We start from the raw sequence: 24479 nt of genomic DNA on the forward strand, positions 1-24479 counted from the left end.
TATATATATACACTCCTATTATGTTATTTTACTAATATTATTTAAAAAGGGAACATTACATATTGAATACTGTACCTCAATTTTATTGTAATGATTTTACTGGTTACCAGGTGGGGTGGCAGTTGAAAAATTTGGTGAATGCACTACGAGAGGATCCGAGTGGTGTTATCTTAACTTTGAAAAAGCGACCTCAGAGCATGCTTACCTCAGCACCAGCTTTACTGAAAAATATGAGATGGAAGCCCCTTGCTCTGCAGGTAACGAAGCTTAATCATAAGTCATACACCATCATTTTAACTATAGATTATCTCAATGATGCTTTATTGTGCTTCATCTCAGCAGCATATGGATTTACTCTTGTATACTTTGAAAAATTGTTTCTTAAATTATTTCTCTGCAGTTTGTTCTCATAGGCTCAATTGAAATTAAACCTGTTATTAGAACTTCTCAGAGTTAAGAAGTAATTGTCCCAGTGTTTTACAATGCAGAAAAGTAGCCCCAGATAACTTTTCTAGCCAAAGGGAAACAAGTATACTTCAGAAACTGATAAATTTTAGTTTAACTTCTTGTTAAGCTCTCAGTACAGTATAACCTCAAAGAAAGAGGGGAGGAAAATGTATAAGGTAATTTTATTCAATAAACCATTTGACCTCCAAAATTTCCTCATGTAAATAAAGTTATATTTGTGTCAGAGTTGTCCTTGAGATTGAACCCTTGCACATAAGGAGGTCTAGCACAGGATGCCCAGCTGGACCTTTAATTTTAGTAAGCCTGCAATGTGCTGAAAACCATGGAATGGTTGCATTAAAGCTTTTGTGTTTCACTCTAGGATAAAACATCACTGTGATGGATTACTCTAGGAAATAAAAATTTTGTCCAGACTGATGAAAGCATGTAACCAACAGATGGAACTGACAAATAATCCCTTTTTTCATTCAGTTCAGATAGAAAAATGTTTAGAAATTTATTTTCTTTGCATGAAGAATGCATTCTTTAGGACATTTTTATTATCACAATAAAAAGTCTTATTTAAAATTATGTACATTTGAGAGACAAAAGTTCGGGCAAAAGGAAATGAGATATGGAAATGCCACTGCCAGTAACTGTGGTCTTTGCCATTTAAAATATTAAGATAATTCATAAAAAGAACTAATGCCATGAAGAACTTCTTTCAAATATGTGTGTATATATATATAAGAATTATTTTATAATGGTTAAAGGCATCATTGTCTTTGAGTAAGTTTTGAAATGGTTGAGATGTTTTGATCTTTCAGATATAAAGTACTGACTAAACATGTGACAAAAAACTTTCAACCAAAAATATCTGACTAGCATCTGAACATAAAATTGCAAATCTGTATGCATGATATGAGCATATGAATGTCCATACTTGAAGGCTGCACTTTTGTCATAGCTTTAGTGAGAACACAAATACAAATGAAAAATGCACATCATTGCTTGAAATGGGGTCAAATTATTTCAATCTAAATCCTCTTTGGGTGAGTTTGGTATTTCTTTGGGTGAATTGGGTCATTCTCCTAAATATTTCTTTTTGCTTCACTTTATCGTTTGCCACTAGAATAATTACACTGGAGACCCCACAGCAGAAGTTTCTGACATGGGCCGTTGATGCAGACAATAGCAAATAAGCAATTAATTCAAGGCAGGCTACTCCAAAAGTGTGGGAAGAAATTGGATAGAAACCAATTTCCACCATTTAAACTAAGTCCAGTAGGAAAGTGACGATTGGTGTGTTCCTTTTACATTGAATGCAGTCATGAGCTAAAGTTGTGGGCCTCTTTGAAACTCCACACTCACTTCCAGATGCAAAAATTGAGTCATCTTTTAGCGTGTTTTATTTGGCTCTGATTTGTATCTCAGCATCCTTAGTTCAATACAGATACTAGGGTGTTATTCAACTGATCTAACTTCAAATATCTGTTATGTACATATCTACATATCATTCAGGTTTCTCATTTTTACTCCCTTTGGCCAGCAGGCATATGTAACAGTTACTAGTTCATTCATCTTGGCCTGTTTTAGACTGATCTGCCTTAGGATGAGATGACTTGGACCCTGCGCATGCCTCTCTCTCTCCATTTGATGATAAAGGGAGTCTGGACACTAGCTCAAATGTAGGTTATCTGTATTAGATAAGATGAGACTGACCCTAGACAGAGATTTTCTGTAATCTTACAAGTTTGGAGAAGGGGGGGTAATGGGAGTATTGGTTTTGGTGTGGCTTTTGCTGACAGCATAGAAAATATTCATATTTTTAAGGCTAATATGAGTACAAGTAGAGATACTGTTAAACATTAGAGATATAATTCTAGTATCACAATGATATTGTTCTGATTTTATCAAACATGACACCAGGAAAAGGCCAGAACCTCATTCAATACTTATGTGTGAAGTGTGCATATGTGTGTCTGTTGTAATTTGTGATTTTAGTGTGAGAAACAACAGTTTTCTTAAGTAGACTGAGTGTCAAAAAAGCTCCAGGGCGAAGTGAAGACAAACTTCAGAAGTTGCATAATGTGGAGATTTCTGTTGTTAATTTATGCAGATCTGAGGTGAACAGATGTTAAAATCAGCTGATGTTGAAGTTTAAATGTAGCCTAAGTGTGAAATCAGTAATGTATGTTTGATTAATAACAAGTGAAAACAGTCAGAGTGCAGTCTTAATTTTATAGCTATTAAAAATATGAAGAAATGATGTTTATTTAACAGAATTTACTTCAAAAATTTCTGAAAAAAATCTTCAGAAAAGCTGTATGTTTTGTAATTGCAATTTGCCCTATGGCTGTTGTGAAATTTCTTATGTTCCTGATTCATGTAAGGATGCTATTCTTTAATAGGAGCTTGGCAGGTAGTGTGAGAGCAGAGGGGGAATTTGATAGCAAAAAAGAAAAAATCGTAAGGAAAAGCAGTACTTCCATTGCCTTGGGAAGCAGGGAAAATGATGATAACTTGTTTTCCTATATCAGGATGTCATGAAATAATTGAGAATGTTATAACTGTGCTGCCATCCCACAGCTAAGTTAATTGAACCATATGTATTATTCAACAGACACAAGCTATAAGGAAATTATGACTCAGTAATAATTCTGTTAAAGTACAAAACACGAGCAAAATATTCAAAAGACTCTAGAATAAGACATGGGGATGAAATTCTGATAAAATGGGAATTAGGATCTGCAAACTGGCTGCTGTGGTTTTTTTGGTTCTGCTAATGGAGTGAACAGAGGAAAAATGTGGTGTCGCATCCTAATCAAATTGCAATGAGTGAGGTGGGAAGGTGGAAGTTTGCCATACTGTAAGGAGGCTGAGTTTTTGTATGCATCCTACTCATGAATATGTTTAACAGCTGTTGCAGCAAATGTAGAGGGTAAATATTTCAGTGAATTAAATTGAGACACATTTACATTGAGATTTACATTGGGATGTTTTAATTGAGAACCTTCAAAACTTAATTTAGCTGAAAGTGAATAATGTTGAAGCATTATTGGTAAATCGCATTCTGCTTGTTTAGTCAATAATCCTAAGTAAGAACATGAAGCTTGCGATTTGCAGCTACATCAAAAACTAGACTTAATGGAGAGATACTAAATATGCCTGTAAGTTGGGAAAGTGCTAGATGAGTCTTCCAGTTCAGGCAGTTTGCAGGTACTACCAATGTATCAAGCAGTTTGGTGTGTGAGTGACACGGCATCCTGGTAATTAAATTACACATTCTGATAATGAAATTTTTAAGAGCTTGCTGTCCACTCTTAGTGATCTAGATTAGCCATATGCCAGCCAAACGTTCATGGTCTCTGAATGTGGAAAACGCTTTTAGATCATTCACATATTAATTAGTTACTAATTGGCATAAATACTTCTTAGAATGTTCAGTGATTTACTTTGAACAGCTCTGCCTTCACGTTGCAGTCTTGCCATGAATTATGAGTTAAATGCAGTCTACATAATTATTGATTAATTCTTTGGGAGTTTTTTCCTGTTAGCAGAAATGTGGTATACTCATTCTTTTCACAAATATTCTTATTCTTAGAATAGATATGAAAGGTTAGGGGAAAGAAAGAAAGAACAACCATTATGCATCCTGTGTAGCAGTCCTGAAACTGATATCGAATGGCTTAATGTACAGTAAAATAATACAATTATTCTATGGCTATACTATGCACCACTACGTAATGAGTTTGTATTTACAAGTGCATTAATTCCAGCTTTAAGGTCAATCAGTACAGAAAGAAAAATATCCTTTTTTTCCCTTGTGTCCTGATTAAAGGAAGTGCTGGTTGGTTTGGTTTTTTTTGTTTTCAGTCACTCGATGATTGTTTGTTTTAATATCCATCAGTATCCAACTTCTTGCAGATAATCAAAGTTCTCCCTTGATGCATTCTGGAATCATGTCAGAATTTGTGAAGTCAAGGGATTCTTCAGCCTGTGTTTTTCGTTATTGCTTTTGTAACATTTGAATTAGGCAGCTGTGGCCTTGGGCAATTTTGTGGTTGCCTTTGCAATTGAAAGTATTCATTAATACGGTATTGTACCATAAATATTAAGATGTTATGCCTGCAAGACAAATCTTACTAAATTTGCCTTTCAGTTACTTTTCCTGATACTCTGATCCATTGTGTGAAAGCCTAGAATGATATTTCAGATTGCAATGTTTGTATTTCTGACTGCTACTGAATGTGGTGAAGTTTTTAACCTTTAATTTTTTAATTTTTCTTGACATAGAGATGACTATATTATCTTTGAACTCTCCAAATATTTGTCTGGTTCAAAACCTAATTTAAATAAATATCCTCTACTCTAGATTGTCTGGTTTATTTCTGCTTTACACTTTGTGTTATTTTGGGGAGGTTTCAAAGGGAGGCACCCTGAAGTGCTGCTTGAACAAGGGTAGAAGGTTCGATAGAGGAGATTCTTGGAGCATATGAAATCTTGTGTAAGTCGCTACCATCACACTAACAAGGAGCTAGCTGCAAAGTCCTCCTTTGCCTTCTGGAAAATGCCTTGTTAATTAGTCAAAAGAAACTGGACTTTGACTACAGCGTGGAAGACTCTTCGTCCAGTTTCTTTATAAAACAGAAAAGCATTGGTAGAGCAACATGTTGCCATGTTGCTAATTTGGACTACACCCTGACAATATCAGTGAAAAGGCTCTTACTGATGTCAGTGAGGTTGGGGGCAGGTGCAGCTTGTTGACTTGGAAAAAAACCTTCTGACCCCTCTTAAACACTCCATCACACTCTTCACAAGCTTATTTAAATGCCACCTTTTGTATACTTAAAATAGTTCACTGTACTGTTTTGTATGTGATTAAATTGTATCATTATAAAATCACCAACTCAGCTCAGTATCTGTAGTTTTTTTAACAGACTTTATTTTGGATTAGATATGCATCATATCTCCACTATGACATGCATCATATCTCTACTATGATATATTCCGGTTTTCATTCTCCTAAGAAGCAACAGCAACAATAAAAAGAGAGTCCTTGGTTTTTATTTTTATTTTTTTTATTTTTATTTAGGATTTTTCCTTACTTGATTATCTTGCCTCCTTCATTCATCTAGAGACAATGTTGTATTCTGTTTTCACCATTTATGATTAGAATTAATGTCCTTACGCTTTTTAATCATTAAATTTTAATAAAATACTAACTTGTTTGCTCTTCAGTTGCTTAGTTGTCTTTTAACTACGTGGGAACTGGGCATTCTTTGCAGCACTGTTAAAATGGATTCTGACTGGGTTTTCCTACAGAGTATGAATTAGTTACAGTATTTTATTACTTTGTGTCATGGTTGGTCTTATAAAAAGTTTGTTTTATTGGAAGCATTCTGTTCAATAAACTGTCATAACCTTGATCCAATATGAAAAATATATTAGCAGTAAAATCTGTTTACTGATGCAGATACTGTATAAAGATATTTTGACTTAAAATTTTGTACTGGTTTTGCTTATATTTTTTAAAATTGTATGTCTTTTTCTGGAGCAATGTTTCTCAAACTATATATTGCAGCTTTCAAGGGAGTTAATGAAAGGTTCAAAGATTTTTAAAATCATTAAAAAGAATTTTAGATAGCATATATTAAATATAAATTATATTCATTGTTTAGAGAGAAAAAGCAAAAATAATATGCTGACTTACTGGGGGCACCCTCTCAGTTCCTTCAGGACTGGAGATGGGAAAAGCAGCAATAGGTTCTGGTAGCAAGAGGGAGGTAGGGACTGCAGGGCAGAGCTAACTGGGGACTAACCAGAGCTAACCAGAAGCAGAGCTAGCTTCTGGAGTAGAGGGGAGTTAAGTGTATATGTGCTATCAGTCAGTACTTACAGGGACTTCTTATTTCCCTGTATCAGAGAAACTGAGCTGCTGTAAGTAAAGATAGTTATCTGTTCCCTGGCCAACTGACAATTTGGGAAAGGGTCCATAAAGACTGATAATACTGAAGGAGGATGGTGCATCCAAAATGTTTGAGAAATAGTACTCCAAAATGTATTGAAATACGGATTTTGTGTCTGTCATTGTGGGTTGAGATTGATGCAGGGTCTTTTATGGGATGTTTTTGAGGCTATTCCAGTTTTTATATGTAACTTCTAAACTTTCTGTCAGGCTGTTCCCATGGGTCAAGTATTTAACTCTTTGGACCTGAAAACTTTTTAGTTTTATTGCTGTTTCAGCAATCCCACTTGCCCTGGCCAGCCTACCAAAAGGGACTGCAGCAGGAAAAAGCTCTAGTCCTTGGAAGAGAATTAACTCAGTGATAACACTGATCTCCAATGCATCCAATTCAGAAATACTTGAATGGAGTGCCATGTCGTCTTCTGTTCAGTGTGCCTGCATATGGCTGCCATTGAACTGGAGAGCTACATGAGCTGATTTACTTGCAGGTGCACAGATTGATGTGGTTGAGGTCTCTAAATTGCAATCCAAAATGCCATGTAGATGCACCATACCTGCAGGCCATGTTCTGAAGGCTCTCTTTTCAACCAGGAGGGCCAGAAGACTTCTAATTCTTTATAAAATGAAAGCTGAACTCCTACAGCACAAGGTGGTAGTTACCGCAATGCTCTCAGTGTGTTGAGCTACTACCAGGAAAGACAATTTGAATGCTTTTACCATGTAGCAGTTCTTACTGAGCTACTGATTTACTGGTGAAGTGGTGATAAATATATTTAAAAAAAAAAAAAGTGGTGACCTATTTTTAAATTTGGATTTCTCCCTTTCTCTAGTTACACAGCTTTTCTGTCTTTGTGGAAATAAGCTGGAGAGGTGACTTCGGTAATATGACCCAAATATGGAAAAGATATGAGATATCCTAGTATGTTTTGAGACAATCCTACAGGATTGTGCTTCCACTGGTACTAGATTGTATTACAGTTTCTATCCCCTTGGGAGCTCCAGATGCCCTGGGAAGGTGTACCCACATTGCCACCCTGTGAGATACCATAGTCATTCAGACTCTCACCAATTATACAGTACTTTCACCTCTGAAAGTGTATGACATGGGAACAGTTTGAGGGAAACCTTTTACCTTCAGGTAGCTGGATAACTTGTGTTTTTCTGTGGTAGACTGAATACCATTTCTTCCTATTGCACTCCATGTTTTAACACCTTGCTGAGCCAAAAGATGAACCAAAATATGCATTTGTCAACAATGCACAAACCCCAACTGATTTCCAGCATCTTCCAGCAAACTGTTCTCTGGAGGACAAACTGACCTGTATGATTGGGCAGTGTATTAGCAGGGACCAGTGAAGTATGAAGTTACCCAGTAGAATCCTCAGACTTCAGCAAAATCATTTTTTCAGAAATTAAGCCCATATCATTAGTATTTAGATAGTTAAGCCCAGGTATTCCAGACTGTAACACAAGGGAAATTCTTTACCTGCATCCTCTAGCCCTCCAGCAGTCGGTCAGAACCACCACCAGAGGCTCATCAACCCATTGTAAGTCCAGATTACTGTTATGCTTGAGCATGACTTTCCTTATGTGACATAAACCATAAACTCCTATTGATTGCCACTAGTCTAGTCTCTAGGGGCCCCTTTCCTCTCATCTACCTATTCATGCAGGTAAAGTAAAGGTCTGTCTTCTTCAAAGTGGAAAAGAGCAAATCCATCTACCCAGCTTGTCTTCCTCTCAGTGCTCCTGCTGGTATGAGCCGTGAACAACAACAGCCTGGGCTTAATAAGTGTAAACAAGGTCTAGGTCACAAAATTCTTTTGGCTTACAATGAAAAGTAATTCTACAAGCTACTCAGCAAGCCACAAAGTGTACTTGTCATAGAAGCGCAAGGTATCAGAAAGGAAATAACCAGTGTTGCATTAGTAAGTGGTTCAAGAACATCTCTGGATACAGTGTCACAGATGAAAATGTAAAGGATAAGATTTTTGTTTCTCTGAAAGAGGGGGTTTTTTGGCTTTTTGGTTTTTTACCCAGTTTTGCCACCAACTGTATTCTTATTTTTGCAGACTGCTGTCATCTTGTTTTTAGTAAAGTCTGTTATCTGTCTGGTTTTGTGTGTGTGTCTTTCTCCCTCTCTTCCTGTAAATACTGGCAGTCTTTCATTGTCTTGGCTACAGAATACTCACGTTAACTCTAATGAGCAAGGAAATAATTTAGCAGTATCACGGTTTACAGGAGATGGTTTTCTAACATTCAAAAAGAGAAAACTTGTGTCAGTTTATAGCTGTTGCTCTGAAGGTGGACTTGCAAAGTTTTAACAAGAATATTTAACATTTTCTTATGTTTGAGGTAAATAACATCTAACACAGCTCTGTTCCTAAAACAAGGTGGTAACTGGCTAAAGGATGAGGTTTCCTAAGTGGCATGCATTATTCTTACATACAGATTGGTAAAAAAGTAACATGATGGTAGGGGCTTTGCCTGATAAGCATAAATTTGAATGGCTCGTCACTAGCTTATGAAAGGCCAACATTTTGAAAAAGTTCCTGCTGTTCAACTCTTGGGGTTTTCTGCAGTATAGGCATAATGCTACAGTGTCAAGATTAATATCTAGAAAACGAGAATGGATTGTTCTGCACAGGAATGCCTTGTTAGGTCTGTCATAAAGTATTCTTAATAGTGCTGGCAGAAGGATCTTTCTACGCACCCGTTCAGTCAATATCTAGAGCTTCTTTGCTGTTAATACAATGTGAAATGTTTGTGCCCTCCAGTAGTTATTTAGGTCAGAAATTATAGGTATAGTGAACTCTCTTTAATCCCAATGCTTCTTTCTTCAAGGAGTTCACTTCCAAAAAGATGGAGGGGAAAGAACTCTTTCAAAGCAAAACTCAGAATTTGTTTAATATTAGATTAACTTTAGGGTATGTGAAAATACTGTTGTATTTGTTGTTTTGGCATTTTTCTTTTTCTTCTGCTTGAGTTTAACTATCACACTAGCCAAGCAAAATAAGGCTTTTGTTATTACGCAGACATGTTATTAAGTAGACTAAAGCAATTAAAGTTTTCTTCTCATTTCATTTTTCTGCATCTGTATAGAGACTGTTAGAAAATCTTGCTATAACTTCCAGCCCTACAGTGATTTAAAAAAGTCTTCAAATGATTGGTCATTATTTAGGTAGCCAAGATAGTTAAGTTGAGGAGGAAAAACGGGTGCCTAATTCACAAGAGAGAGAGAGATGTGATTAAAAGGAAGGACCCTATTTGGACTAGAATGAGAGCTAGAATGCATGATTATTCTGCAAGGAGTGTACCATTTATTTACCTGTGAGTAAATGTTACTTTGTGAGGAGTGTGCCCAGGGGAGTGAAGAATAGTAATAATCTCCAGTTCATTCTGTTTCATAGCATGTGTGCTCTAAGGACACAGTACATGATTTTACAGCAGCTGCAGACATAAACTGAAGCTTTTACAGTTAATTCTTAAGCTGTAGAGCAGATGGGGGGAGATGACATTCAATTTAATGCCTACTTATGCACCTCTTACTGTAAATACTAGACTTTTTCTTTACAATGTTGGTTTAATTAAGGAATTCACGGGATTCTGTATGTTATTTACTCGTTAAGATTTCACCACTAGCTTTACTGATTACTATTTTTATGGGCATTGGCAACAGTCTTGCTGTGCAAAAGGGAAAAAGGTGTTATCAGACTAGTCAGTTTTATAAGCACAATACATGTCCATTCGTAGATCTGTCTCCTTAGCATGAGTCTTTTTTCAGTCAGTTTAAAAGCACACAAAATATTAGAACTGTTAACTATTTAACTTTCTGAGCTATAGAATGTTTATAGCTTTTTCAAACAGAAATGTATAATATATAAGGATAATCTTGATTATTTCTCTCTCTGTTTTGAACCAGCCTCTTATTCCTAGGAGTCCTACAAGCAGTGTTGCTACACCATCCAGTACTATCAGCACACCTACAAAAAGAGACAGCTCTGCCCTTCAGGATCTCTACATACCCCCTCCTCCAACAGAACCTTATGTTCCAAGGTAAAAAAGATCATTTCAGGTACAACTCAATGTAAAAAATATTTGTAAAGTAACTGACCATTCTGTTGCTACCTGTTCATTAGCCTGCCCTGCAGGATTAGGCTGATAATACTTCTTTTTGCAGGTGAACTGGTTATTAAGGGTAGATATGCTGAATCAGACCTATAATGATTTGAATCAGTGTCTTGTCTGCAAAACAGACAGTAGCCTTTAGAAAAGAAGGTTCAGTATCCTATTTTCTCAAATATGGGATAATCTATAGTCTCATCCTATTTCAGAAGACCAAAAATTAACTGAAACCCTGAATCTATAACTAGGAAAAGAGTTCGTATCTGTCCCCTTGCCTAATAACCGTGATGCAACAAGGGAGGCCGCGCTAGAAACTTTCCGCTTCAACAAGAGCACTGTTTTGTTCTGCCATAGTGTTTTCTTTTTTAGATGTATTTGATTTTATACTGTTAGAGCAAATTTCAGGATTGCATTTTAGTGTGGCCACTCTGCTAGATTCTGCAGCGACCATGCTGTTCCCTGTAAATATATATGCTACTCTGACCTGCCACCTGGAACAGGCATTTTCATCTCTCCCAGGTCTTTGGGAGAAAAGCAGCAGATCCTCCTTGCAGATTCATCGCTCTACCATCACATGATCTCAAAGGATTCAGTATAATTCCATAATGTACACAGATGTTGCTTTCCTAAAATTCTGAGAATTCCGGCCTGTAAATAATATGAAAGTAGCCACACAAAGGTCTAGGAATGTATTTAAGAGGAATCAGTGTTCTTAAAGCTTCCGTATTCTTAGACAGAGGCTATCATATCTCCAGTCGATGTATTTTTATATTACTCCTTGGTTTCCTTTTATTTAACTTTCTTGGAAAGGTTGTTAGGGCAGCATGTCCTTTCTTGTTCCTGAGTTTCTTGTAGCTGAGTTTTTCTTAGACTTTCTTATCAGTAACTCTTCTAGCCGATTTAATAAGATGTATGAACTGATACTGACAAGACTTTCCTGGGGGTTATCCAAGAGTGAGGTATATGGCAAATTAAATTGCCTAGTGGGGAGGAGAAGTTGTGATTCTGTGATAAATTCTTACTCCTCAGAGATATGAAAAACCTTCCAGGGCAAGAGAGTGACTTTCCACTTCATGATTTAGATGATGTCACAAGCCTTTTGTGAAGCCGTAAGCTGTCTCCTGTGTTCCTTCCTCATCCCTGCCTCATCCGTTACCTGGCTTGTTTTTTATTTCTTGAAAAAAAATATTGCCATTTTATTTCAAATGTGACACATATAATACAGTTGAACTTGCTAACACAATTTCTCTAGTATCTGTCTTTAAGTGACAAAAAGACAAACGGAATACCTAGTCTAGTTCACTGATTTTTTTTTTTTTTCTTTCTTCTAATGAAATAAAAACATTGTCAGTCATGACACTTGAATTGTTTATATGGATTGGCTGTGCCTTTTATCTCTCTGATAACAGTATTTTGTTATGTCTATGTAAATATTTTAAAGACATGGTTTTCAGTAAATCAACAGAAAAAAAATCAGGTATTTAATTCTAACCCATTAATGTAAAAAAGCTGCAAAAAGAAACCCCAACCAAAACATAGTCTTGGGTTTCTCTTTGAATGCAGTAGTTACATGGTAAAGACCTGTTGCTCCTGAAACTGAAACCGTACTATCTTAAAAGATGTAGTGCCTTTGTACTGCTGCTGATCATGTTTACCACCACAAAAATACTTTTATTTGATAAGAAATGCATCCTCTCTTTTGAAGTATTTTTAGTGAATATTCACTGCTCAGCAGTTTTTGAGTTCTGCTCTAGAAATCTAGATCTTCAAAATGCATTTTGATTTTTTATTAATAACATTTCTTAAATCATGATGATAATGCGGTAGTTTGGACCAATTCTGATTAAATTTTATAATACGTATTAGTACAAGCTGTAATCTTACAGAGAGATTAAGCTATGTACATACGATTTTTTTTTTATCAGCTTAATGCTAATGGACTATATACTTCATTTCACAAACCTGTCACATAGTGTACAGTGTTTCTGAATAGTCTGTTTTGGCATTTCATCAGGTTTTTTGTCCATGATTAACTATATTTAAGTATGTCTTTATTTTGGGTATTATCATACTGTTCAGCATCTGTTTCTCAGTTTGTTGTTGCCGTTCCAAGGAAAAACAAACAAACCAACCCTTCTTTTGTTACTGGAATAGAGTAAAAGACTTGATATTTTGATGTAGATTGTAAAACCCTGAAGCCATGCAGCCTTGGTGACGATACCCACAGATAGTTCAGCTGCTGATACCCACAGATAGTACAGCTGCCAACATAACCACACATGGATGGCATGAGAAAGAGGGACAAACACTTTCTGTGTGCCGGTTACTTACAAGTGCTGGTTGTAAGTTAGTGCCTGCTCAAATACCTTCAGGGGTGAGAACTGAAGCCCTCATCTCCAGAGGGCTGTGGCAAAGGGTGTTTGGCTGGTAGCTCTGCACTTCTCTCTGTGCTCACAGTAAAGATCATTCCAGCTCAGGCTGCCCTCCTTATCACAGAGGCTTCCTTGTGCCAGCCCCTGATGGTAGCTGCAGTACTGACTAACATCTGACAGTTTATGTTATTCTCCATCATGTTACCTGCTGGGGTGCCTCAGCACTGGCACCACAGAAAGTCTTTCTGTGACTGGAGATAGCTCACAGCCCCGGTGGGGCTGCACCCACCCTCCTCGCTAAGCCAACACCATCCCTGCTCTGGGAAAGCAGCCTGGCAAAGTGAGCGTAGTGGTCAGTGGGGGTTTGTGGTGCTGCATTGTTGCAGCCAAGGCAGGATGGCCCTTTCTCGTCCTCCGTGGCTGGATCCCACAAGGAGGCTTTGCTTTGTCTTCAGATGGAGTCTCAGGCTGCCAAGGGGAGTATGGGTCAGCACGCTGGCCAGCTTGGAACTCACATGGCAGTCCGGAGGGGCGGAAGCGCTCCAATGAGGGCATGAGGCCCCAGCTTCTCTCTTGGCTGCCTCCCATGCATTTTGCTGCCCAGAAATTACTGTCTGATTAGGTCTTTTGCAGACATCTCCAGGCACAGTCCTACCAGCAGTTTTAGGGAGCCCTGCTTCATCTAGTGCAAAGAGAGGGGTCCTACCCCAGGCACAGCTTGCTCTCTAGTTTGATGCCTTTGAGTAGTTTGCATTTGCAGAGAGTGGGGCAGGGGTGCAGGGAAGGAAAAAGCAATCATCTCAGGGATCTGTATAGAAACTGCGAAGTCCATGCCTTGCAATGCATTGCTGTCCTGGGATAACAGCTCATTATCAGGTGCTACACACCCTATTTGGTACTGCATGGATGTACCTATACAACTTCTAGGCCTGAATTGATTGTGCAAGACTATGATGTCAAATGTCTGCACATCATTGGTCCCTGGTTCTTCTTGCTCTGGGCTTAGTTTGTAAAGAACCAGACTGAATTTGCCATATAGCCATGTCTTAAAACTATCATCTGATGTATTTAAAAATTCAAGTATAAAAAAGTAAGGTCAACATTATTTCTCTGCCCTAAATCATAAAATGCTAGGTAGATTCCAAACAACAAGAAAAAAAGAGTAGCTGCATATCAGCTTTATTTCTATGATTCTTTTGAAGAGAAACCAATAAGATGGATACAGTCTGTAAAGGAATTGATTAAGCAGCAATGTGTGAGATAACTGGCGCATATATGCATATATGATGTGTGATCCTGATGTTGGTCGATGGCATCTGTTTCCTGCTTGTATGAAACACTGACATATTCCCTTTTTTATGAAATAATCACAGTAAAAAAAAAATCAATGTCTTAGCCCAATATATTAAAAACCTCTCTTGTTTACTAAAGGGATGAAAAGGGAAATCTCCCGTGTGATGATGTTGGCAGACATATAGTGGGCAAGCCGGTTCATACAGGATCCGAATCTCCAAACTCATTTCTTGACCAGGAATATCGGAAACGCTTTAATGTAGTTGAAGAAGATGCAGTTTTATACTGCTATGAATATGAGAAAGGAAGAACAAGTGGTCCTGGAAGGAGAGAGAGCACACCAACATATGGTACGGCATTGATCTAATAAGGATAATCGCCATTTGTTGATTTTAGGATTTTCGTGCATCTGCTTTTGTTTTTAAGCATGAAAATATTTTCGGTGGCCACTGATTTTGCTAAGAATTCTGTACTACTTCAGTCCAATTTCAACCTAAGAGCTTATTCTCTGCAAGAAAAAATTAATTACTTACTATGATGGGGGGGCAAGTCTAGTTTTATATTGATGATTTTTCTGAATATAAGTTCTATAATTTTGTTATCAGCTTAATTTTCCAGACTGTGCTTCAGTATCATTTTATAAAAAAAAAAAAAAAATGGCAGAAGCCCATATATTTTTACTAAAAATACAGGATGGAATTGTTCTCCCAGTATAAGGGCAAGACTTGCATAGGTTTAGGATTTCAGCATTAGAAAAATTTGCCCAGGTATAGTAGTTTTAAAGATCAAAACCACTTCAGATTTACCAAGAGATGATATGCTGCTTTCATGCTGCAGTGCTCTCTAAAACTCTTTAACTTTTCTTTAGTCCCAGAAATTAAGTATGACATATGACAGTATGTGTTTTTTTGTGATACTGTATTAACCTCCTGTAACTTCCTATATGGGAAATGATGACTTCCTATATATAGCAGTTCCTCTTTATTTGAGGTTATATGTTGTCTAAGAAGGAATTTTGCATGTAAACACACATGTGTATTCATGCTACTTCCACATCTTGGATTGTGACTTATTTATGGTGAGAACTCAGAAACAATTTCTGGGGAGAGTTTTGCTCCTCAAACCTTTATGCTCCAAGTTATTTTCCCTTTGAATCTGTTGGAACTCTTCCTTTAGCTAGTATTGTAACTTGTTTCAGCTTTGGACTGGGAGAATTGATTTTCTGTTGCCAAGTATAAAACTAAGCAGTCATAGAGTTGTTAGGATATAGAAGAAAATAAAGAGGAAATCTCACGTTTAAAAAAGATATTTTGACTACTATGGTATTAGCTGAGCACACACTTGAATTTTTTTTCACCCTACTTGCTATGTTATTTCAATTTTTAAACTGAGCACAAGCTGTATGTTGGAGTTGTCATAGTAATCCTGATATCATATCCCTTTGAGAAGAAGATAGTCTTAATTTATGAGGAAGTGTAGATTTAGTCCATCATGCAGCCAAGCTCCAAAATCGCCTGGGAACCTTGATATAAATTGAGCTTGAGCTGTGTAAAGTATGTTCAGGACCTGGAGCAATGTGCTTGCACAACATTAAAAGATGCATTTTCATAAAATGCACCCTTTCCACACAACTACACAATCCTGCTGCAAAATCCTCAGTATCCTTTTGATTTCAAAGTGATTTCAGGTGATTTCTAGCCATGCCCATAGTGTACAAAATAACTGCTAAGTTTTCAAAGCGGATATATATATTTTATTGCACCAGTATTTCAACTATTACGATTGGTGGATGCAGTCAGTTTCATTAACAAAGATGTACTCTCTGTTTCAGATGTTAAATTTTAATACTGGTGGTCTAGAGTGAAGAAGAACACGTTTCTTCTTCAAGGACTGCTGAATCCATTATTTTGTTACAGGATAGCTTTTTTAGCCTTTTTTTCGGTTAGCAGAAAGGGTTATAAATACATGGATCAAAGACTGCTCTGAAAATCAGTTATTATTTAACACATTTGTTATACAGCCTTTCACTTTCGATCTCACTTCTTTAATGAATTCACACTATCGAGTCCATTTTCATTTAAGTGTCTTTTCTAAAAATATTACCATTTCAGCATTAAATTCTAAAGTTTCCCACATAGCATTTGTTAGCATAAGATTTGTGGCTAGGTATGACCTTAGGATTTCACAGAAATCTGGAAAATTACAATAACACTCTTCTGGCTTATGGTGACCCATTAAAGAAGGTCAAACAGAGTTCGAAGGTCTAGAGAAATAATTGTTTTCAACATGTACTCATCATTAATTATGTGGTGGTGTTAATTTTGTAAAAAAATATTTCTCAGTCCTCCTTCGTCAGAGGTTAACAGGGCCCTCCACAATTTCTTTATTGGAATCTTTTGACAATTTTTGACAATGTTAACAAAGAGATTTCTCTTTCATGCTCTTACTGGCTTCCAGCTATTGTGTAGTTGTTGCTAATTGGTCTCGGAAAGCTTCTGTTCACATCCCAAGGAGGAAATTTTCCTGACTGTAGTCACCAGGGAAAACAGATTTAGGCAATCCATGAGGGTTAACAAGAAGCAGATTAGCATAGGTATCAGGCAAATGAAACTTGAGTTTAAGGAAAGAAACAAATTTGGTCATTGCAGTTTTACTGCCAGGTACAAAAAACATGCACTTTGAACAGCTAGAGATTCTGTAGAAAATTTGTTATGGCTATAGCTTTTGATAACAATCAGACTCTACATGATTTTGTAGCTTTTGTATCTTTTTAAGTGTGCATGTCCTTTCAGTAAAATACTGTGAGTTCAGCCTCACAAAGAAGAGAAAGTTGTATTTCTAGAAAAAGTAACTGTTCAAAGTTACTTCTGATCAAGTAAACATGAGCCGAATACATCCCCACTCAGGAAATGACTTCTTAATAGTGTGCTCTGAATCTCACCGGCTTCAGTCAGACTTAAGTATGTGTCCATAAACAGTAAAATAAATGATAAATAAAAAGTTAAATATATATGTTGTATTTCCTGAGCAATGATGTATTTGTGACCAGATCCTGTGGTCTGTACAGAACATACACCTTTTTTTGTCAATTTTTTAAAAAGAAAATACACCCTTATATCATTATGCTGCCTGCATGGTATTGGTGTATTTCCCATGGACACCATACTTCAATAGGTAGGTAGACATGTTTGAGTATTTGTTTTCATTATAAACACATCTTTCTTTTTCAGTGTATCATGGGTTAAACGTCAAAAATGTGGAATAAGGCCGATCACCTTTATGCAGGGGTTTTCTACTAAAATAATTAACAAGACTTGTGAAACTTTTACTTCAAGCTCTGCTACTTTTAAAACCAAATTATCTTCCCATTTTTCGGTTTTGTGACCTGTAGATCGATTCAAAAAAGAGTGAGGGCTGACCTTGTTGTGAAAACATTTTGTTTTCAGTCTTCCAGATATTGTGCCAAATGCTATGCTCCTCCATATTTTGTTCCAATATACTGTTTAACTTGCTAAAAACTTCAGACCACTTTAAGTAACCCCACTAAGTGGCATAGTACACTTTCACTGAATTTCCTACTATATTTGTGGAATCCTCAAGCAGAAATCATAGTTCACAGCATTTTTTTAAAATCAATTCAGCAGCTTCCAAATCAAAATTTAAAAGATAAAATAGTCTTCAGCTTTTCTGTCTCTTGCTGTCTGAAAGCAAAGTGAATTTACCAATAGTAATGTACTTCGCTTTCTGTGGATGAAATGCTACAAAAGAAATTACATGTAGAGGTTTTCTGCTTCCTTTCTTACTCAGTCACTGATGGATTTTTTAAGCCCACCAGCAAAGATGCTATTTGAGAAGGTACTTTAGTGATGTGGACACGTTTCTGTTACCAACAATTCACATATGCTTTAAAACAGTTCTCTCCATGTTTGTGCCAGGGGCTTCCAGAATAATAAATAGATATTGTTCAGTAAAAACTAAAATAATTTGAATGCCTTTGTCAGTCTCAAACATCAGTCTGCTGATGATTTTGTAGGGCACTGGATTTATTACCTAAACTTAAAAAAATCCATAAAATACTTAGCTGCTTCTTGCCTGTTAAAGAAAACGTAACTCCTATCTTAACCTCTTGTTCAGAGGCAATGCTGGATCCTCTTTCATAAGGAACCCTGTAGAATAGCAGCTTAGCACATAATTTGTTCTTTCTTCTAAAGAATGTTAGTTTAATGCTGCCTTATGGTGCATGATCTCAATTTTTTCCTCTGTTTCCAGGGAAACTAAGGCCTATTTCTATGCCAGTAGAATATAACTGGGTGGGGGATTATGAAGACCCCAATAAAATAAAAAGAGATAGTAGGAGAGGTAAGTGATCTGAACACACATCTTGTACAAGGCATTATGGGTTTTATCATGCTTTATTTCAACCTCATTTTGCTGCTTGCTTAGATATATATTTTTGTGAACCTGTTTTGGGTTCTTTCATTATGTATACTTAATTTTTTGCAGAGCCTCTATTAGGATTGAGGAAGTTGCTGAGCCAGGCAAAAGGAAATCATGACTGCAAAGCCCTGCAGTTTGGCTTAACTTTATATTGGCATTTCAGGGATTCAGCTGTATTATTCAGTCCATTTTGAAACTGGCCTTCATTTTATAATACTAGAGGACAAATGTGTGGTTATTACTGATAAATACTGTTACACTTAAATGAAAATTATATATCAAATTTCTATGTCTTCATGAGTTCTTTTTGGATGGAAAACATTCTAGAGCAGCATGGGTTTCACCTCAAAATCATCAAGGATAAGTTCTTCAAAATTCTGGTTTGCGAGGCTCAGATACATAACTTCACATACAAAAAATTATAACCTCTGAGATGCCTGTTATCGCCCAGGAACAAGATGTTACAGTAACAATAGATATTTCCATAAAAATGTGAGCTAAATGTTCACTAGGGATCAAAAAACCAAACACTGTTAGGAATTATTAGGAAAAAGAATACAGGACAAATTAAGAAGTATTCTTATGCTGCTGTGTAAGTTCTTGCTCATGCGGGGTGTGTGTGCAGTTCTGGTCTCTTCATCTCTTAAGAAAAATACAGTAGAATTGAAGAATGTTTAGGAGACAACAAAAATGATCAGGTGTATGGAGTGGCTTCCAAACCAGGGTCAATTCAGTAGGCTGACCATCGTCAGTTTGGGAGAATTTAGGCAGGACATAACAAAGGTTTATAAAATCTTGCATGGACTGAAGTAAGGAAATAGATTTGTCACTGTTTTTTCCAAAACAAGACCCCAGAGACATCAAATGTCTCCATCGAGTGCTGTTTTAAAAAGAAAAAGAGCTGGGTCCTCATGCAGTTTGGGTTCAAGCTAAGGAACCTCTTGCCACAGGAGGTTGTGGATACTAAAAGTTCACATTAATACATGGAAAGACCAGAGAAGTTCGTGAAAGACAAATCTGCTGAGGTTTCCTAAATTCACAAACATTGCTTCTGGCTCAGGATGTCCCTCAGCTACAAGCTGGTAGATGCTGGAAGAGTGTTTGGGGAAAATATGGGTGATACGGTGAACTATCTCAAATGAAAGTTCAAAGCAAATTACTTTTAAATGTATGGCACCACAGTCATTTGTATTTGTTAGGATCTTGTTTAAAAAAAAAGATTACAGATATGATCATAAGTGTATCATTGCTCATTTTTTGAAAACTCCGAGACAAAATTTATTGATGTGGGGCTTCTTTTATATTCTGTTCCTTTTATTGTCAAAGATATCAGAAAACTGCAAGAATTATGAATTTTCCCTACCAAATGATTGCGTTCTTATTATAGCCAGACTAAAGAAGCAAATTAGTTTTGTTAATGAAATAGTCTTGAAGAGTTAAAATTGACAGTAGATCTTAGCAAGAATGTTGTATATTTTGGAAGCAGGATTAACACAAGTACAACAATTCACAGTGATGTATTGCATTACTTTTCTTTCAACAGAAAATTCATTGCTTCGCTATATGAGCAATGAGAAAATAGGTCAAGAAGACTACATGTTTCAAAGGAATAGCAAAAAGGATACTGGGAAAAAGTCCAAAAAGAAGGGAGACAAGAGTAGTAGTCCAAGTCATTACTCGCTGTTACCTAGTTTACAGATGGACTCATTGAGACAAGAAGTCATGGGCACACCTGGACCAGAAACTGCTTTGTACCACGTGAGTAAAAACAACATTAAAAACAGTTGTTGCTCTGTGCTTGTGATGAGAGACTGTCTTGTTTTTATAGTGGTGTTGAAACCTTTTTTGGACTGCTGCTGTTGAACTGATTCCTATTATTCAGGTGATAACTAGATCTCAAAGAAATATTTTAGGATTCTTTATTTTGCTGTTACAAATGTGGGATGGACACCAGTGTTTTATCTCCTTTAACTAGAAGATGTCAAGTTTGAAATGGAGTGTGGTATCTCTGCCTTGACTTACTTGCTACTGATGGAAAGGGAAGAAGCAGCAGCTTCCAGATTGGCTAGAAACCTTCTTTCCAGCATCTATGTCACTGCAATATGCTAAGTCTTATTAGACAACCCCTTTACTACACGTACTTGAAAAGCCTGATAATGGCAGGAAAACTTGTGGGAGGAGTTTGTTTTTCCTTTGACGTAAGGGGAGCCCTAATATGTGTAACTGTTTTTAACATATAGCCCTCAATAACTCAAGTAAATGTGAAGGAAGGGATTCTGCTGAATAGGATGTAAAAGGAAAATTGCAGTAACTTGCTAGTTTTTAAATGTGTCAAGAAAATGGAGTTAGAAGATCGCAACATATTTTAGATATAATATCACCTTCACCCCATAGAAGTATTTACATTTTAGATCTCAGTAAAAGATGTCATTATAGAGGAATATACACACAGTAACTGTACAGCAAAACAATAGAAATAATTGAAATTATCTTCATATAGTAACAAAGAGTATGTAATTTAGATTGCCAGTGTCTAAGGGAGATGGCAGTGTGGGCTTGTCAGGAAGTCTGCTGTGAACTTCACTGAACCTTTAAGAGACAAGTAACTTGGTCTCCTGTTGTAAAACATCACTACGGATTATCGCATTATAATTGGTGTAGATTAATTGAAACTAATGGAGCCTTTACATCCTTTTACACCATCTGGGTGCTTGGTCTACTGGCTTCTAAAACTCCTTAGTGTGCTGCAGTGTATAGGTGAGTGGTAAATTTCAGAGATGATGTCATTTAGTATTAAAAGTAAGTGCTTGTGGTGCACTTAAATTAAATCAGGTCCCCAGATTCAAGAACTGCTTTTCCCTTTCCTTTTTCATTTGTAGTAATTTAGGTATGGTGATAAACAATTTTTCTTACATTATTATTATTTCCAACTTTAGTTTTATGGTTTTATGCTCTTTTCATAAGTTGGAAATCTGATAGTGGGAGATTTTCCATTTGCAAAGGCAGACTGATATATAGTGTTTCCCTAATACATGAAGCCGAGGAGATTGCAAGTGCCCCCAGACTGTCCTCTTTGTAACGTCTGCAGTTCCTAGAAAGAATCTAATCAGTGCCAGAGCCCTTGAAATCAAATATTTACAGAACAAAATAGAAAAGTCATTTGTGTAATGGAGGACTTTTCACTCTGTAAAGAATAGTGTGGTAAATTTGCAATGCTTTCTATGTATTGAGAGAATACTCATATCTCAATAACATTTCTTTGTTAGTATATGTTAAATTCCTGACACTGTGCAGCGAGAAAACCTTTTTTTGAGGTGCTGTCTTTGTTTTTCCTCAGTTTCCTCTATCACTTATTATGTCTGCTTTCCAAGTACAGAGGATCTGGAAGATTCTTCAAAATTATGGTGTGGAAGTTAATGAGCAATAGCAAACTTGAAATTGACAGCCAGCATTTTTCATGTACTTTGGATACCCGTCCACAAAACACCTGAACTGTTAACACCACAAATTCCACCAGTGTCTGCTAATCCTTTTTGTGCATCATTACCATTAAAGGATGTCTCTCTCTGTAACACCATTAAATCTTCAGCATCTTTTTGGAAGTTTAGAGGGAGCTTATTTATTTATAAAAATAAATAAAGGTTATTCATTCTTCAGAATACAGATCAGTGTTGATCTGCTAACTGGCTTTGAAGCAAAATGCATGAAATAAACAGAAAGAGGAGGCTTGGGCCATTGATTTGTCCCCAGGGAAATGCGAAGGAGCCCTTCACAAAGCATGTACAGCCCTCTGCAGCTGATTATTGCTGGTCCTATCGCAGGAAGCCACCCGGCTGCCACCGTGCAGTACAATACAGTTCCCTTTTTGTGGTGATGGCACACAAGCATACTGGCTTATGAAACCCTAATCTAGTTTGCAGATGGGGCTATATGTCTTTGCCACATACCAGAGCCAGAGGTTTTGTAATGAATTGGACAGAACTTTTCTTAAAATCTTAAATAAACAGTGCAGTGAGCAGATAAAGAACAGGAGAGTACAAATAAAACACAAGGAACTCATCTGACTGCAGTACAATTTTATTAAACTATAGATAACAAATAGGACAATGAAAACATACTTAATGATCAAATTGCAAATTTAATCTTAAAGATCACTAAAAAGTGGCTGTCCTATTAGAAAATACTTAAGCATCAGCTACCTAGTTTTCACAAAGACTTTGGATTATCTGTAAATGGGAACCTCTGGATGGGCATAAGTTCAGTGCAGAGGAATGGTGGTAACTCCAAAACCTGCACTAATAGTAGTGAGAGACTGGGGGTTTTGATTTGGGTTTTTGTTTAGTTTTGGGTTTTTTTAAGAAGTCAATGTTTTCATCATACTGGAATATCAGATGAAGAGAGAATACTGTGACTCTCTGTGCTGCATACCACAAGCCAGTGGATTTTCCTGAAGTGCAGCTCCTACCAGGTGGCTGTGGTTGTAGTAGTTCCAATCCCTGGTTGCTCTTGTTGTTAAAAGTTTTCACCTGTTAGCCCATGTGTATCTGGCCTCTGTATCCAACATTAGTTATAAATGTACCTTTATCCTCTAAGTTTAAAGGTCTTTTGTTAACCAAATTTTATCTCCCAATATAGGAATTTACAGGTTGTAATCAAATGACTTTGTAGTCTTCTCTTGCTTAAAGGAAATAGAATGAGCATTCTGGGTTGGACAACAGAGAGTGTGTTTTCATATCCTTTCATCATTTTCATAATTCTTTCAGCTCCTCATATTTAATCCTAAAGTATCCTAAGCATCCTTCCTAAAGGATGTATGCCAGAACAGGACATAAATTTCCAGGAGCTGGATAGAAAGGTAATATAACCTTTCTATTCCTGTTCACTACCTCTATATTTAAATATTTAAAGGACTGTTTCCCGCTTTAACCATAGACTTGGAGTGGGAGTATGTTTATTACTTGGTTTTGGTTTTATTTTTCCTGTAATGTCACTTTTCATAATCACTGATTTGCAAGACTGGTATTCCCAATCTAATAATTTATATCTTGCATTCTTTGTTCTTAAATATATAACATTGTGTATGGTTGGCCATGTTGAAACACACGACTTCTTGGGTATGCTTGCTGAATAATCTATGTCTCTGAAGCAACCCTAAGTATGAAATACCAGAGGGTAAGGGCTCTGGGCCTTCAAATTGGGCCCCTATGATTCCTAAGTCCATAACATGGAGTACTGAAGCTCCAGGAATCCGGGGTCTGCTGTGGAATGGAACTACCAAAACCCTTGTTTTGAAATTATCTTTTTAATATGCATATTCTGTGAAATAAAAAAAACCCCCGCACATTTAATTTCCTTATTTTTTCTGTATTTTCTTTTCCCTTTTTTCCTGAATTCCCTGGAATAGAAACCATGCTGCTCACTTAGCATTCAGGTCTCATATCCTTCAGTGGTCTTTGATTTTGTGTTACCTTTATTCAATAATGTTTTAATTCTTTTTTGAGTCCATTGATAGAAATGTTAAATGATTTTGGACTAAGAATGCATCACACTAGTTAATGATGAATTCCCCTTACAATTCCAGGCCTCTTTCCTTTTGAATTTTGCAGCCATTGACTTGTGCAGGTTGATTACCTTTTTCCTGTGAAGGTTTTCTGCAGAGAAGCAGCTTTTACAATTATGCTAACTTCAACTCCTTGCTTCTACTGCTTTTATACATGGCTCTATAGAAAAGAAAAATCTTTGATCAAAAAAATACACTGATGAATTAAATTACCATAACAGAAATGGTATGTTTTTGTCCTGTAAACAAAGTGGATGGCATTAAAAAATTACTGTGG

At 36.6% G+C, this 24479-nt stretch overlaps 1 protein-coding gene across 4 annotated transcripts in view; it reads left to right on the forward strand.

The window, feature by feature from the left end:
- Window positions 1-24479, forward strand: part of CNKSR2 (connector enhancer of kinase suppressor of Ras 2) — a 217930-nt gene that overhangs the window by 116512 nt on the left and 76939 nt on the right. The window contains exons 9-13 of one of the 4 annotated variants that reach the window (XM_059824755.1): window positions 111-257; window positions 10338-10471; window positions 14344-14555; window positions 18475-18564; window positions 20186-20400. In XM_059824755.1, the coding sequence (XP_059680738.1) occupies window positions 111-257; window positions 10338-10471; window positions 14344-14555; window positions 18475-18564; window positions 20186-20400 (798 nt within the window). The remainder of the gene's footprint in view (window positions 1-110; window positions 258-10337; window positions 10472-14343; window positions 14556-18474; window positions 18565-20185; window positions 20401-24479) is intronic. The other 3 variants (XM_059824762.1, XM_059824768.1, XM_059824776.1) reach the window with 3 other exon arrangements.

This window comes from Gavia stellata, chromosome 1, assembly GCF_030936135.1.
Source record: "Gavia stellata isolate bGavSte3 chromosome 1, bGavSte3.hap2, whole genome shotgun sequence".
NCBI classification, from domain to species: Eukaryota; Metazoa; Chordata; class Aves; order Gaviiformes; family Gaviidae; genus Gavia; species Gavia stellata.